The sequence below is a fragment of the Haliotis cracherodii genome, unplaced genomic scaffold (assembly GCF_022045235.1).
Source record: "Haliotis cracherodii isolate W230 unplaced genomic scaffold, xgHalCrac1.p SCAF_4, whole genome shotgun sequence".
Lineage (NCBI taxonomy): Eukaryota > Metazoa > Mollusca > Gastropoda > Lepetellida > Haliotidae > Haliotis > Haliotis cracherodii.
In genome coordinates, this window is record NW_027266297.1 from 45,309,626 (window position 1) to 45,327,986 (window position 18,361).

At 38.7% G+C, this 18,361-nt stretch overlaps 1 protein-coding gene across 8 annotated transcripts in view; it reads right to left on the reverse strand.

Moving 5' to 3' along the window:
• The window catches only part of LOC139478416 (protein phosphatase EYA1-like), a 143,033-nt gene that overhangs the window by 26,745 nt on the left and 97,927 nt on the right, over window positions 1–18,361 (reverse strand). For 6 of the 8 annotated variants that reach the window (XM_071260870.1, XM_071260869.1, XM_071260865.1 and 3 more), the window contains 6 exons: window positions 15,762–15,854; window positions 12,561–12,621; window positions 9,106–9,362; window positions 7,083–7,178; window positions 5,563–5,618; window positions 691–847 (listed from right to left, as the gene is read on the reverse strand). In XM_071260870.1, coding sequence (XP_071116971.1) covers window positions 691–847; window positions 5,563–5,618; window positions 7,083–7,178; window positions 9,106–9,362; window positions 12,561–12,621; window positions 15,762–15,854 — 720 coding nt within the window. The remainder of the gene's footprint in view (window positions 1–690; window positions 848–5,562; window positions 5,619–7,082; window positions 7,179–9,105; window positions 9,363–12,560; window positions 12,622–15,761; window positions 15,855–18,361) is intronic. The other 2 variants (XM_071260867.1, XM_071260868.1) reach the window with 2 other exon arrangements.

An 18,361-nucleotide genomic window follows, 5' to 3' on the forward strand; every position in this document is an offset into this window, starting at 1 on the left:
AATTGCTCAGATGATGCCTATATATGTAAATACAGATTGCAGTGTGAAAACCATCACACTGATAATGGAAATACATATTCATGAGAAAACTATATTTCCTGAAGAAATGAAGGCGGCTAGGAACAACAGACATGGTTGGCTTATGTTGTACATAAGGGCTAGGCAATACCTCATTACATATTCAGTGATGCAACATGCGATAACGTACCATATGGGGGTATCTTAATGAATCTTAAGCAACTTACTGTTCAAACATATATAAAAAAGCGTGTTTACTCAATCATTAAACATGAAATATCTCATTTATTTCCTCTCAGCTTTCATGCTTAGATACTGCAGCAAAAGCCTAATTCTGAAAAGTAAATTTTGTCAAATATTGCTGTGTGACTATAATCATGAGGTGCAAGTCACGAGTGCATGTGAAGATATATATGCATGCAGAGGCTTCTAAACTACAAGCAGAGTCCTCACAATCAAACAGCAACAACTGAAACAGGTGGACCATCTTTGCTGCACCAACAATGTCCAATACACTTAGTACAAAAATGACAATTGAAGTATTAGACATGTAACTGGAAATGATCAGATACGTTTTTTCAATCATGCAAAACAATTACACGAATGTAAAAGCCTGATTTTGAGTGGTGCAATCAAAGAAGGTCCACAGACATCAGTACTGGGTGTACCCACCTGTGGTGGTGGTATTGGGGACATCAATGAGTTGATATGTCTGTGTAGAAGGCACTGTGGAGGCAGTGGACACTGACGTTGTGGGGATGTTGTAGGGGTACTGGGGATAGAAGCCTGTACTTGTTGTGCCATAACCAGAATAGTACCCATCTATGGCCTGCAAACACAACACAGCAATTGTACAGCACTCACCAGTGTACATATCTTGAATAATGTGTATGTATATGTTAAAAAACAGTTGGCATCAACATTATAGATAGAAGCTACGGGTGGAGTAAGAACTCACTCAATATGACATCAAACTGAAAATCAATCTATGACAGATGATTAATATTTTACATAATTTCTTTTGTCAAAGTTTAAGAGATATTTCTATTTTGTGTACAGAATTTATTGAACTGAAAAGTAATAATTAGCAACATAGAGCATTCAAAACAGTATATGACTTCCCCAATTGTTGATCAGTGGACAATGGAATAGCTACTGGTTAATCAGGTCTGTATACATGATGGGAACACAATATTATTAACCACAGCAAATCCTAATTTCAAATATTGCTGGACAAGATCGTGATAAAAAACAGTTCACTGATAAATTAGTAAACTAAATATTGACATATTTGATGTTATTTCTAGGACAAATTTCACATTTCCTTTCAACACACATTCATTGGACAAATAGTAATTCAATGGAAGAGCCTACAATAATGAAATATTGATGTGGTGATTAAAGGTTGAAAGTGATAATTTCTGTCTAATGAGTGTATAAAAATAAAATGCATCTGGTGCCAGCTCTGGCAGCTTAATACTGTGAAATCCATGCGCCAGAAATAGTCCCCCATCTGTTACCTGCCTGATCCTATTCATAATTCCAGCTGACTCCTTCATCACATTCACTTGCCTGTCAACTACCAAACCAACAACTAGGTAATGGTGGACTTTCATACCAAAAATATGTGGCAAAAGTCAAGTGTCTCTAATAATTGACCTCAGCCGGCAAATCCAAGTGCCTAATTTTCCCAATCAGCGTCTGTTTCACTTGTAATCAATAAGCCATACATCACTGAGGACCAGAATTCGATGACATTGTCTCAGACATGGACAAAATTAACAATCCAATATTTTCTGAAGCCAAATCTTACTCAATATCTGTCTAAAATGCTACCGCGTCTGGGAATAACAGGATTCAGATTGCACTACTACCGTTGTGTGTCACAAACTGTATCACATGTACACCCTGTACTACAGGTACAACAAAATAACATTGGTCCATCCATGGACAGCCCTGTTTAGCACATGTAATCACCTGTCTACGCATATACCGTCCTGAGTTGTACAATTAACACACAGACCTGGTCCAATCTAAGTGTTCCTCCTTACTACCTGACCTGTGATTACTATGTGCCATACTCTCACACCCTACAGACATAAGGACAACACTACAGTAGAGTTGGTGATTATCACCACACAGACACAACCAGGCAAGTCGGATCAACCTGGCATTTAGTTCTTTTGTCCTTATTAATTTCTATGAGATATCAATTACGCTGAAGTATTATCAATATATATTGATCAATGGAAATATTCACACAAACGAGCACTGATCAAGTAAAATACTGCAAAGGCCACAAGTTCACTAGTGGTTATTGGTGACAATTAGAACAAAAAAGCTTAACTGTCATTGGCCAATTTGACAGAGCCAAAATTAATTTACTTCAAATCAGCATCCTACTGGAAATTGTCATTTATTGTTACAGAATATTATCAAAACAAACTGGGCAGAAAGCCTTGAAGTTATGACACACAAATTACAAATTCTTTTGTTACACCTAAATGATGGCAAAACCAATCAGCATAGAAAACAAACAGAACAATGGGGAGTGTGCCATATCATTGTGATGTGAATGAAGGCTGGTTTTGTCTTCTTGTTTGAATTCAGGCCTTGTCTGCCTTACAAGGTGTTCTCATTGATTATAACAGTGACAGGTACGTGGATTGTCCATCGATTTCATTCTGCCTGCCTCCCCATAAACAAAAGGTAAGTTCACGGCTGATGGAAACAAGTGTGCTGCAGGGTAACATGATACCGAAAAAAAGGAAAAGAGGACATCCAAAATGGCGACAATTGTAGATTTATAGTGCCACAAGCTGTCTACATGGCACCTTGGACAATAGTGGGAAAAATTACTGCTTAGCTGTTTCAGACAAATGCTCAATCTAAAATCATTTCCGAGTTGATGAATAGTGCTTGTCATTTAGGCCTTTCCTGTTCGGAGGAAGATCTGAAGGTCCCCTATACCGCACATAGTTAGGGGAGGTCCAAGAAGGTTAGGAGAATGAGCTATAGCATGACTAACATGGGCTGAATGTTTATCTGAGAACTAAAAGATATGCATCAATTCTCTCCTCTGGCGTTATTAATGACGAGAGTCTAGCAATAAATACACAACAATTTAGCATGTATTACTACAAAAGGAGTGAATATCTCACATAATGGTTATTTGACCTGGCATTTGATAGAGGAAGAATGACTCTTTCAGTCATCAGCTAGGCCAGCTACTAATTCATTCGAAATTCAAATAAATAATTGCTGATAGAAATGTGTAGATAAAAAATTCATGCAACCATGACAAATACAATCTTTGTTTCAGACATACCCAAGTGAATACTGATAATCAATGTTCCAAAAGTTTCAAGGCACAAAATATATCTCAACCAGAAAGAACATCCTGTGTGTTAATTATCATCATGCACCTGTATAGGCCCATCACTGATGTGGCGTGGCCCACAGAGTCAGATAACTCACCAGGAATAGCAATCTTTTAAACAGTGACAATCCTCTCACTATGTTTAAAGATGTGATATATATACAATGCAAAACTATGACCCAGTACCAGTCAATTATGTTTCTGCCCCAAACTGACTACTCTGACACCACCAGGGAACAAATGTTGGTGCTGTACTGCACTTATTTATGAAGGGGTCTTTGCCTGTTTTGTCCTTCCAAGCTTGACATTAAATCAGTTGCAGGGCTATGGATACTGTAAATGTAAAGCCATATTTGTAGGCACATTAATCAGACATTTTGATGACAGCGCACATATTCCAAATATGCTTGTCACATTGCCATCACATAGGGAAGCTTAGAAATGTTCACAGATGACTATTGTAAAGAAACATGTCAAATAATTCAGATGTACATATTGAAATAACATGGCAATGTTGGTTTTATTTGTGACCAAACTAAGTTTAACTTTCCCCAAACACACACACCCTTCACGTTGGTGCGGTGTATCTACAGTTTGTCAATATGTTTGTCATGGGAGATATAATGAAAGTAGAGCTATGTATCAAATTACAAGCTTAACTGTCACCTTGCATTTAAGATGGCCTGTATTTGCTCTCATTAATCTCAAACACAAACACCAAGCAGGTCACAGTACAGCAGATAGGGGGACTTAGTTTGTTTTGTTTGGTGTCTAACACAGCACTCAGCCATATTCCAGCTATATGACAGCAGTCTGTAAATAATCAAGTCTGGACCAGACAATCCAGTGATTGATGTCATGACCATCGATCCACGCAATTGGTGTATGGTGACATGCATCAACCAAATCAGCGAGCCTGACCACCCGATCCTGCACAGTCGACTCTTACAGCAAGCATGGGTTGCTGAAGACCTATTCTAACCCAGATCTTCCTGGGGCTAGGACAACAGGAGGATATCACGATATCACATCACGTGTACGACCATATACACAGGACAATATCACGATATCACATCACGTGTGCGACCATATACACAGGAAGATATCAAGATATCATATCATCTGTGTGACCATATACACAGGATGATATTGCGATATCACATCATCTGTGTGATCACATACACAGGAGGATATCACGATATCACATTATCTGTATCGGGTGTTTTAACATATACACAGGACAATATCTATTTTTTTCTCTCAACATTTTGCCATAACATAGGGTAGTGGGTGTGATATTATATGTATCCTAATACATGGGTCAAATCATAATGTGTATGATGATACATACTAGTAGTGATAAGGTGACAATTTCATAAATAAATTCAACTTTGTATGAGTTTTTGAAGGTGCCAAAATGTCATATATAGTAACAATGCTGTTTTAAAAACATTTTTTCTAACAGTAAAACTCCTAGTTGATAGGCCTGAAACATCAATATCTTACATAACTATGGCTCTGCGTATCGCAATGTTGGCCATGGCATCGATACAGCAGGATATCACATATTCAACTTGTACATGTATGTATTGTCACTGGACACTAGGAACCGATACACCATTAATGAACTATACAGGAGGTTATCATGCCACGTTGTCTATATCTGTTTGTCTGCACTAACAGATGTATGCGAACATATCACCATGGTTATGTTAACATACAAACACACAAAGAAATCACCATACTATATTATGTATGCCAATAATATATATATGTATATGTATGCATTCATATACAGGATATCACGTTAGCTATGTTAACATACATATAAAGAAGGATATCAACATCCCATATTACGTATGTTAATATTTATATTCAAGTACAAATATATCAATCCATCACATTTCGTATGTTAATGTGTGCATATGCATAAATATGCAGAGTTACTAACATATCAGTTGGTTATGTTAGCATACATATACAACAGGATATGAGGATGTGACATGGCCAGGGTCGAACTGACCGGTGACAGTAGGACAAGCGACATAGATACCTGATACACACGAGTTAGAAGAGAATATACCTAGTACTGAATTGCCAGATCACTACAGCAGATTTCCTGTATAGAGAATGAGTCAGGGATAGCAGCGTATTCTGCAACTTACCGTTTGTGAGGTAAAACTTCCCGCTGTGTTTGTGTAAGGGATATTTGTATTAGGGCCTGAAAACAAACAAAAACAGATCAAGATTTATATTCCATAAATCAGAAAACATGGATTAAAGAGAGCTGTCATCTTACACAAGTGTAAATACAAGGGGTTTTCATGTTGCACACAGCATAGTACTTAAGTGGAGGGCACACATGCATACTGCTAACTTACTCTCAAGTATACAAACTCACAAACCTACAGTTCACTTGAAACACAAAAGCGACATTCAAATCGAGGCAAATTTATAATTTGTTTCTATTGTTAGTATTTGTTTAGACATCATAATGTCTTTACACACTGGTTTCCGGGCATACAGGCTAAACACGACCGTTACAGAAGGCTATTTCTCAGTGTCAAATTAGCTGTTCATGCTTCGTACATGAGAATTTAAATTGCGGAAAATACACATTAAGCTATCATTAAAACCTTTTGAAAGGTGGATTACATATTGTAAAACTTTCAGCTTCTATAGGAGGAAATTTATTGGGGCCAGTGACAGGACTATTTTAAGATTCGGGTGACAGGCTGAGCTGTTGAAACATGATGCCCCCCAACACAGGTAGAGCTTGGGAGGAAGGGCATGACCTTTACCGGCCGCAAGGAGACCAATCCCCCAACTTAGGAGTTGAAATATATATCAATAAGAATGGGGTCAAGACAGGGATCATTAAATAGGGTCAAGATATAAGTATTCTTATCAGGTTAAAAAAATTAAATAAATTCTGCAAACACAATTTTCACAACATTTAGCTTAAGTTAACAAAAAAGTATCTCATATTGTAAATAATGGGTTACATAAGATACTCGCAAAGTAATTTGTGTTGTGCTTTCAAAGCATATACACAGACATTCAACAGAGTAGGCCAGCAGTATTGCAAACACATTCATAATCAGATATTGCAATAAAGAAACAAATACAAAATACCTTAATAATTCATATTTCATAATTATTTGGAATACAAAATTTAGGCATTTATGTCCAGAACCTAAAAGAAATGATCTGAGATATGTAAATGGCGACCCCTGCCACTTGTCCTACTGGAGCTGTGTAGGGATGGAGGCTGGAGATTCATTTGGCATCAGTGTTAGTTAATCTAGGATGGATTAGCAGTAGGTAACATGGCAAACAAATGCAAGGCTAGTTATTGAAAGAAACAAATGACATTAATCTAGCTCAACATGCCATTCCATTTGAAGCACAGCTCACACACACTCCAAGCTGCCACACATTCACCTAGCACACAATTTCTTAACAATATATTATGCTCAAAGAATGGCCTTTTCATTCACACAAATTTTACTAAAATGCAAATAAAGAGGACTACCTACCTCTAATTTCTAAGCAAAGGAGAAGTTCTACAGGATTTTGCTAAGCAACTAGCATGGCTTGAAGTCAAAGAAACCAAATGTAATTTTACAGTGACTTAGAAAAAAGAGAAAAGTGTAGTAAATTTGATGAAACTTGGTATACGAACCATAATAGCTTTGGCTTGGTTGATTTAAAGCATTATATCCTGCCATATAGCTAGGAGGCGACACGACTTGGCTGGGCTGGGTTTTAAGTTTCCCCACTGAAGAAGAAGGAAAAGATGGTGAGGGGAAAGTCCATGAAGCAATGTACTGCTTGTGTCACGTCCCAATCCTACTGACACATCCTGCCACTGTATTTCACTCCCGTAACTACTCCTTTCAACATAAGTCCAGCGCTAGAAATTGTCCCTTGTCCTATAGTCCTTCCAAACTGTCCAATATTTAAGGTATCATAAGGAAGAATAGAAATTTGCCATTTTTTTTTTCTATTGCTAAAGTCACATACTGGCACATTCAATGTTACTTTCACCCTTTACTTGTTTTTAACAACCTTAAAATCTTTTCCTTTTCAGTTTGCTTGTGATTATTTTTGGTTTCTACAGAATAATATTTCGATGAATGTGAGAAAATATCCAAATCAAACTACAGAGTTTGCAATGAATAATTCTCTCCCTATGACCACTATTTGTGGAGATCAATTCTTTGTTGCATCCTTTGGAGGTGTAAAAAAGAGGATTCACAGCATTAACAAAGTTGATTTCCCACAAGAAAGTCGCAGCATGGCTTGTGGACAAAGACAGAGCAAACCCAACTCATTCTGTTAAGTTGAAAAGCATGTAACATGTGAGTGAGTTTCAAAGACGTCCTATCGTGAGCTACAACTTCCCCACCACCCCTCAGACAGAATGGCGCGTGTTGCTCAACATTGTCAGACTTCCTCGTCTCAGGACAATATACCCATCATAATCAGTCCTTTCAACCCCACCAGCACATAAATAGCCTCTCAGCTGATCACTGACAGCTTTCTATGCATACAACACCTCATTTGTTAGAAAAAATGCTTTCCATTCAAGACCAGTCTTTCATCTGAGCATCTTACATGGGTGCCACCTCCGACCACTGCTGGAGGGTACGGACAGGTAAATCAGCTACAAAATTGCTTCTATTCACACTTTCCATAGATACATACCATCACTGCAAGCAGTTTAAATTACTTCTCAGCTGTGACAAAAAGCTTTCTTATAGTAACACAGCCATGCTTCGTAGAGTACACAATATCAGTGTTAATTTTGTGCCTTTTACGAAGGACCATCAACTTAATATAAGCAATGTCCATATACAAAGTGGAAGGAGTTGAATAGCCACTGTGTACATACACATGTTAATCTCTTGAAGTCAGGCACTATACCATGATAATTGAATTTGATGACATGACTACCAAGAACAGGGCTGCATACACCACACACATATCTGTGTCAGTTTGGGGCAACAGGCAACAAATGGGTTGGGGGGAGAGTCAAATAGAACATATCAGCTGGTATAATGGATTTGTCAACGCCATCAAAATGCAGACCATATGCAAGGCAAGTGAGAGAAACTTAATTAATTCAACAAGTAAAATGCAGTACAATGTTAACTTCAAAGGTAGCAGTTCCTTCATTACATTGAACACAATGTTTTTGGCTTTAAAAAGATATATTTATCAGTGTATCATAATTGTAACCGTAAAACAAAGATATATGTGTGTATGCAATTGATAAAGGGAACTGGTACCTTTGAAAATATGGTAAACATTAGAGTTAAAAGAAACTTTAATGTACAACATGGAAAGAAAAGAATTAGCATAATTCTGTTGACTGGAGCTGTATGTCTCAAACATCACAGCACTAAAATGCTGTCATTCCCCAGCAACGTGGATTGAGACATTCACAATGGTATGGACATTCACAACACGAAGAAGAAAGAAAATGTTAAGAATAAATTAACAAAAATCCATACCAAACTTCAATGGACTGAATCCATACCAAACTTCAATGAAATCATAAATTTGTGTTACGAAAGGATCTATCATTAATTCACTGCATTTCTTCTTATTAGCATAAAACATGAATAATTCTGTTTGTTGCCTGTGTGACAATATTAAAGTGTGTTACAATACAGGAAGAGGAAAAGGTTGCGACAACTTACACTCAGTCCCGTAGGCAGAAGGCAGCATGCTGTAAGGGTTCTGGCCACCCTGATACGGGTACCCCGTTGATGGAATAAAAGAATTTGAACTTTGCCCACCGACGTAGGCCATGTTGTTTTCTGTGGTGGCAGTTGTGGCAGCAGCAGCGACAGCAGCAACAGTGGCAGCAGTGTCCTGTGTGGAGGCTGTTGTGATGATGCTGTTCACCTCAGCCGCTGCTGATGTTGTAAGGATTTGAGCAAACTGGCCAGCAGTTCTGTTATGAAGTAAAACATCATAGAGTAATGAATTGTCAAACTTGCACAAAACTGGCTACAGATATATAGGGCCTGTTCTACTGTTGAGTAGTTGTATCAGTTACAATATAGCAGAGGCACATAATGTGAGACAACTCCGCTGTTCTCCGACTGATGGTACAAATATGCTGCTACATCACCATGTGATGAGAGGCATATGTCTATCATTGGAGCTGTGAACATCCTTGGTGACTTACAGTTATGTAGGGAGAAGACACCAGCATGTCAAGGAAGTTATCATACAAACCTATGTCATTAAACCAAGTGATACAAGTAGCTTTGTTGTGTTTCATATAAGACGTAATGGATGATCAGCAGTCGCCAATATATACGAATCTGGGCATCATATGAGGTGAAGCAGTACCCGACCAACCATACATTTACACTGCAACCATTCAGAACTCCCAGATACATAACAATTCATAGACATGTGAATTAAATAGCTGATGGGAAGAAGTCGAAATTGCATTTCTTTTGGTCACTTTGCAGGACAATATTTCCAAGTTAGATTCTGCATCAATGTCGGGGAAACATGAACATATGAAGGTACAAAACCTAACAAGAGGGGCAGTTGGGCTAAATTAATCCTGTAAACCTTGGGCAAACAAGGAGCTTGACATTGTCAGCACATAACACTCTTTACACTTGGGGAGTTTGACTTAAATTAAACCTGTTTACTCAGGACTAAGAAAGTTTGACAAGTTTAACCCACTAACCCCTAACAAGACAAGCAAAGTTTGCATCGCCCCAGCTTTGAATTAAGGCAAGTTTAACCCTTTAGCCATCAACAAACCAGGAAAGTTAAAATACAGCTTACTGAAATAAAAAGTCTGGCTCTGGGCAGGCAGCAAATGCCAGCATGGCAGCTCAGAAAGTTTAACCTAGGGTCTACATAAAGTGCGGTCCCTTGATGGCAGGTCAGTCTCAAGTGGCGACCCAACACAGCTAAATACCACTTGATTGCACCTATTAATTTGTACAAAGTAGCCACTCACATCAAACAGACAGGTATCTCATAATGTAGGATAAGACTGGCTGTTCCAACCAATACAGACTTCAACCTGTGAAGATTTACATGCACTTGAACCGCTCAGTAGTCACCTAAACTAGCATCAAGCTGGCAGCCCAGGCCAACACTTTCATGGGGCTTTGTGAACACCAAGCCCCTCGAGTCCAACACAGACCGCCAGCTGCTCAACACTATCTACCTGCTTCACTTAGTTTAAACGATAATGCACCAAGTTCTATATAGTTTTAAAATAAGATTTTTTTTTTTTTAAAACAACAAAGTATGATAATGCCCCTATTTAATTTAAGAAATGAGGAAAACCTTATCAGCATGAAAATTCTCACATTTGGGATTGCACTTACATCACTTAATGCATAGGTAAGGCTAAAATGTGTCAAGAAGACTGATTTTATAGGTTCTCAGGAAGCGTTTCGCTAATATTTGAGTGAGTATGGTTTTATGCCGCTTTTAGCAATATTTCATCACGGCAGAAAACACCAGAAAAAGGGCTTCACCCATTGTACCCATGTGGTCAATTAAACCAGGTTTTTCAGGGCATGACGAGCCTACACTTTAACCCACTGCGCTACCCAACTGCCCCCTAATATTTAAACAAGAGCAAGTTTTTGACCACGGATTGTTTTTCTCAGGAGATGTAGATAAAAACAGTACAAACATGTGGTAATAAATTCTTCTTGGTGAATGGACTTTCTCTTGAAGTTTGAAAATTGGTCTTTATCACATATTTTAGTCATGCTTATGTATTTGGTCATGTGAGAACTAAAAAAAAAATATAATGCAAGTGTAAGAAAGACAAAAAGGCTTGTTGTCAGCCATTTGAACTTATATGATAATTATCATACCAATATTTCAAAGTTTTCCACAACTTTCAAATTTTACATTTCCAGGGGGTCAAATGGGGAGTACCCTTATCCTTTCTTCTTGAATGGACTTTCTTATTCCCATGAACATGAGACACTGTTTGTGCAGGTTTGGGTCACAAAGCTTGAAGTATCTGAAGTTTGTTTCAGTAGTAACTATTACGTCAAGTAAGACACACAACTAAAAGGTAAATTGTCAGAAACTAATCCTACAATTGCTCAATGTCCATTGCAAGTGGCTGGAGATAAACAGGACTTCTATGAATAAAACACATGATTATTTTCCTTTGCCAGAATCAATTACAACATCTACTAAGTATACTGTGTAAATAACACAAATCCATACATCAGCCATAAATGCTTCTTGTTACGACCAGTTATTTACTGGAAACATAGAGGTTCTGTCATTTTTTGCCATAATATAAACTCCAACCTATTAAGCCCATGCCTATAAATTTGCAAATAGCCCATTCCCAATGTGCTGTGTTCTCGTAAATTTAGGGGAAAACCCCATAGCATCCACTTTAAAAAGTCAAACCAATGACCCTTCGACTTGTTACCATGACAACCACCAGAATTTAATTTCCCTTATTCCACACTCGACAATCAATTTCATTTTCTAGGCTGTCCCCAGCCATGCTAGGAAATAGTTTTGAAAGTATATGACCAAAATTCAGCCATGTCTAACGAGTCTCCGAGGTGTCATAACACATAGCCATTATTGACAAACTATCATCGTAAAGCATCATACTAAAACCATTTAGCAATAAGCAATCTTTCAAGAAAATTACCCAAGCCACTTAGGGTCAAGTCGGGGATCAATGGAGAGCTTCATTGGGGATAGTCTGGGAGAGAGAGGCGGAGAGAGCCAGATCAGACCTTCCGACAAATGCTCCAAGTCCCTTCACATGAATAACATTTGCCTTATGAGCAAACCTTCATTTGGCTAGATTGTTTACAATAGCTATAAGAATTAGCAAATCACAGTCGGAATTGGAGTTTAAACTGCCATAAATCTTACCATATTGGTAAAAGATTTGGAGGAGGTTGGGATATTTCACTGCTTCCTACACCACAACACTGACCCTAGTTTTAGGTAGTTTATTGAATATTTTATGCTCTCTCTTGTTCACCTTTGTTTTTTACATTCATCATCATTAGTAAGTAAGATGAAACAAAATAATGTGTTTGATTGGGATGTGATATTATATATCCAACAGTTCAATACTGAAGCATATCCATAAAGGTTGACAAGATTAACAACTCACTTATAAAAGTTGGCTGGATATGTAGAATTCTGGAAAGTTGGAGAAGCCTTGTTTGGATCAGCTGAAATGAAACAAATATATACAACATATTTATAATAAAAATAAAGCATCAATCCTCATATAACGCTGCTGATTTTTAAAATTGATTTGAAGACAAAATTACATTTAACTCACAGGAACAGTTATTTTGGGGGGGTGCCTTTGGCATATTCTAATGAATTATCATGAGCAAGCTAAACCCTTTAACCTTCTCATATCTGTGTGCCAAGTATTTAATGCCATATTCCCTAATTTCTCTCCAGTATGACAAATCCACAGCTTCAGATCAGCATGACACACAGCTTGCTTCTGCTGTCTCTACAGTCGGCCATCTTCACCTCATCATAAGCAGCACTAACAAAGCACAATTAAGTAAGTGCTTGTTAACTGTGAACACCACATGCCAGCTGCTCCTTGGGGGTCCCCCACCCCCTGCTCCTAGTCCCCCAGCAGCTGGGCCCACCTCCCCCACCCCACTAGGTCAAGACTGACACCCCCAGGGATGTCCTGATTGTCCATCCTGAATCGCCAGGTAGGAAGCTGAGGGTCATGGCTTTGGCACGGTAAATCAGACTGATCAATCACACTTAAAACAAGGAAAACACGGGAGCCCCACACGATGCCAGTAAGTGCCTACATGTATTGAAGTGATTTCTATTTTGTTAAGACCTTGTAGAAAAATTAAACACTGAATTAATGTCCAGTGTACATTCAAGAGTATTTAAAAAATTATTCAAAAATCTATATAATTATTTAATGGATAGATTCAATATTTCAATAACCTATGTTCAAAATAATATACTTTCTTTTAAGATTTCTAGTTCCCAAGGTAATTTGCGTATTTCTAATAATGTCCGGGCTATTTGTATTAGAGGAAAGAGGGCAAAAATACAATATAACATGAAAAATAATTCTGTATGTATAAAGACGATTGCCACAGCATGCAGACAACAAACAAGAAAACCATGGCATACTTAACTGCGACCATTTACCACTACCAGCCTGAGGATAAACCATGTAGACATTGCCTTTCTAATACAACCACTAACTTCCCAATTTCCATCTAAACAGAGATCTTTTAATCATCCAAGCCCAACATCCAGGATTCAGTGTGCGTTAGTCCATATAAAGTAGACCAGTGATTGAAATGGTGGGCAAATCAAAACAAATGGCACCATGGAAACGGTACTGGAGACTCACTTAAACAATTAATAGAGACTGAAAATCACCATCAATCCCATAATCTCAATATTATTTGTGCCAGCTTCATAATTAAAACATGTCTGTTTGAGAAATCCCTAGTGGCACAATAACATCATGATAATCAATTCCAGCATAATAGGAGTTGTACCTGGTCTACACTGCTAAGCTGGCATATGGGTTGGGTGTATCAAACTGTGGCTGTGGAAACAGGTGCACCACACTGCACAACACATTCAAAACAATTGCAGAGGAATACTGACAGGTTCAAATCACAAAATTGACTGAACATTTCTTCCAAAAGGAATGTAGGATTTGGGATAGGAATACACTGCATATATTTCATTAACAGGTTTGTAGAATATTGGTAGTCACAGTTGGCAGTTGAAACAGTGGAACCTTAAGAGCTTAATAAATGTAACAAGAGTTTGCCACTAACGTGGCTATATCCCCTGCCCCTGTTGCAGAATTTATGACATAATTAAATCTAAACAAACCCTAACCTTGTTTAACCGAGGTGGAACTTGTCATGGAAATTGTATAAAAAAAGATGAGTTTGGAACTTAAGTCCATCTTGTTGCCATGGCAACGAATAAAATAAAAATTTCTAAAATTTCTCAATAGCAAAAGGCACCAGTTCAGCATGTACCTGACAGACCTGCAAAGTTTGATGAAAAAATATTGAACGGTTTATGAGTTATGCTCCGGAAATGAACCCTACCCTCACAGAACCTAAGTCCATCTTGTTGCCATGGAAACGTAAAAAATAAATATTTCTAAAATTTCTCAATAGCAAAAGGCACCAGTTCAGCATGTACCTGACAGACCTGCAAAGTTTGATGAAAAAATATTGAACGGTTTATGAGTTATGCTTGGGAAACGAAACGTGACGGACGGAACCCTTTCCTATATCCCCGCTAACTTCATTGAGCGGGTGATAATTAAAACTTGACAAACAGTGGAACTGGACAGAGTCAGTGTTTTTTAAGCTGCAGTGAGTAATATAACAATATCACATGAGCTTGTATATTCAAGCCTGGGGCAGCAAAACCACTGTTCATGAGAAAAATAAGCCATGCTGTCTGGTATGTCACACACCCAACCTGGCCACATAGTGTGACCATCACATTGCCTTTTAGGAACTTGGGGCGTATTCTGTCCCTGAAATCCCATGCAGCATGCTGACCAGTGCACTAAAACAGTAATTCATTAAGCAAGTCGTTCCCTCAAACATATACCACCCCAGTCCTTGATCCCAGCTGTGTTCCCCCTGTCTACCTGCCCAGTCTCTGTTCCCGGCTGTGTTCTCCCTGTCTACCTGCCCAGTCTCTGTTCCCGGCTGTGTTCTCCCTGCCTACCTGCCCAGTCTCTGTTCCCAGCTGTGTTCTCCCTGTCTACCTGCCCAGTCTCTGTTCCCAGCTGTGTTCCCCCTGTCTACCTGCCCAGTCTCTGTTCCCAGCTGTGTTCTCCCTGTCTACCTGCCCAGTCTCTGTTCCCAGCTGTGTTCCCCCTGTCTACCTGCCCAGTCTCTGTTCCCAGCTGTGTTCTCCCTGTCTACCTGCCCAGTCTCTGTTCCCAGCTGTGTTCTCCCTGTCTACCTGCCCAGTCTCTGTTCCCAGCTGTGTTCCCCCTGTCTACCTGCCCAGTCTCTGTTCCCAGCTGTGTTCTCCCTGTCTACCTGCCTAGTCTCTGTTCCCAGCTGTGTTCCCCTGTCTACCTGCACAGTCTCTGTTCCCGGCTGTGTTCCCCTGTCTACCTGTCCAGTCCCGCTTCTCTATTCCTAGCTGTGTACCTCCTCGGTCTAGATGCCACACTCACATTTTAGACCATCGAATCACAAAATTCATCTAAAAGGGCTATTTTCTATGGAAAATGTGATGAAGACTGTCAAACAGATAATTGTCCAAAATAAAAATTCTGAAAATCTATTCGTTTCAATTTTTGTTAGTTTGTTGTTCTGACCTGTGAAAGTGTCCAGATTATCACTGGCTGTGCTTGCCGTGAAGGGAGACTCAGACGAGCTGTTCTCTGTGGAGGGTTCACTCTTTACAATCACTGAAACATACCATTTTCACCATACCTCATCACAAGCTCACAAATTCAATAATCAAGTCTTGAGTTTGAATTTGGAATATAAGCTGATCTCTAACATGATAAAATTACAGGACTTCATCAACCATTCAAGGAAATATATTTGTGTATCAAATATACTTCTGTTGTTCCTGCTTTACATATTGTAATATGTCCTCCGGGGACATAACTCATATGTCTGCCTTTGACTAGTCCAATGCAAAAATGCATACTACAAACATCAAAACAATTGCAACCCATTTTGCTGATAGATGAAATGTGCAAACAATTTTGCACTCATTTCCATGTAATAGTACAGTCATTGTTCATTCGTCAACCCTGAACTGGCAATGATTAGTTAGACCTGCTCTGATAACCTTTGCACACGGACAAGCCAAATCACCATCAGGATAAACTCTCCATCTTTCACCAAAATTAATTGCTTTGTCTACAGCAAGAACAGCATGGCATAACTTAGATTACAGACATTTAGGGACTGATAAAGACCCGGATATCTTGGGGAAATTATCTTAATAAGTAAAATCACTCCCTCATTCAGCTTTAGGAAATGGACTGCTCAAAACTATTCCAATATACAGGATATAATTCCAGAAAATACTTTTTGAAGATTAGAATAAATAGGCACTTCTTTGTTCTACCTAACAGGCTTCATGCATAAAATTAACAGCTGAAAGATTCAAATGAGTCAAACAGACACCAACAGTAATTTTCTACAATGCTGGACCTAACTATAAATAACCCTGTATTTTCAGCAGGCAGCTTGTGTCCCTGATATAACTAGGGTGGTGTTCTTTCAGTTTGTGTCCCTGACGTAACTAGGATGGTGTTCTTTGAGTTTGTGTCCCTGACGTAACTAGGATGGTGTTCTGTCAGTTTGTGTCCCTGACGTAACTAGGATGGTGTTCTTTCAGTTTGTGTCCCTGACTAGGGTGGTGTTCTTTCAGTTTGTGTCCCTGACTAGGATGGTGTTCTTTCACTTTGTGTCCCTGACTAGGGTGGTGTTCTTTCAGTTTGTGTCCCTGACTAGGGTGGTGTTCTTTCAGCTTGAGTGCCTGCTGTAACTAGGATGGTGTTCTTTCAGCTTGTGTGCCTGACGTAACTAGGGTGGTGTTCTTTCAGCTTGTGTCCCTGACTAGAGTGGTGTTCTTTCAGTTTGTGTCCTGGGTGTACCATATTTTCTTGATTATAGTGCGCACCCAAGATAAAAAAAAATCCCCAGACATGTTGATTTACCGTTTAATTTGTATTTTTTGTTCTCCTAGGCATTGTTTTATATGCAGGGATTAAGATTACCTTGTGTATTTTCTTGTAAACTAAGCCGGAAACAGCAATCAGCTGTACACACCTTTTCTTGGAATCTACCGGTGATTCAGTTAAAACTTACTCAATGATATAACTTTAAAGGATTTTGATGCACGGATAGGGAGATATTGCATCTGAAACTATTTATTTACCAAGAATAATATATTCCAATATCATGTCACTTTAGTTGCAGCTTTTACTAAATACATTTAAAATAATAATAACTCTAAGCACAGCACTCTCAGTCAGTGCAGCTGATTGCTATTGCCGGTTATTTTTTTTCACATGGAGCAATTTGACCAATCATCGTCGAGACTCCCGCACACGTGATCGTGAGAACTACATGTTGACATAGAATAATCGAACCGTGGTTGCTGTTAATAACGGTGAGTTCAAAAATGATTTCGCGGAAATTAATGAAAAAAGTTACAAAAGTAAGTCAGATATACAATGAACACTTTTTATAACCAGACAGTGTAATTACAAGATTACTTTGTGTACTCAAGTACGGATTTGTTGACATGGTATTTCTGATGTTACGTGCTCACCTTTAAGGTCTTTGTCTTGGGGGGGGAGAGTCATAAAAAATCATTACGGCGTGTGAAGTGCGCACCCACTTCTACACAGTTGTGTGTTTGTTTTTTTTTGGGGGGGGGAGAGTATGCACTATACTCAAGAAAATACGGTAGCTAGGGTGGTGTTCTTTCAGCTTGTGTCCCTGATGTAACTAAGTGCTAGGGTAAGAACATAAATTAAGAATTATCATGAATAGGCTATTTCTAAAGAAGAAGGTGCAAGGTTTCAAAATGTTTGCCCTTGTGTTCGTATTTAACGGAATAACTGAAATAACTTACTTCAATTTAAAACACATATAGAAATTCCACATTTTAATGCAACCCAAAAAGTACCAGGACCTCTGCCACCATTACCCCATAAATCACTGGGCCAATGAAGACCCCTTATATTGGACTAACATGCTTGGCTTGGAAAATGTGTTACTAATTTTGCTGGTATGATTTGCAAGGGTTTGGCTCTTGATTTGACAATTAGCAAAGTTATTCTCACGACAGAAGCAAGAGAACACACTCCAACTTGTCAGGGCAATCAAGTAGAATGTACTGACTTATGCACCACGCCGTGATAATGCTGAGAGCTCCTTAAAAACAAAA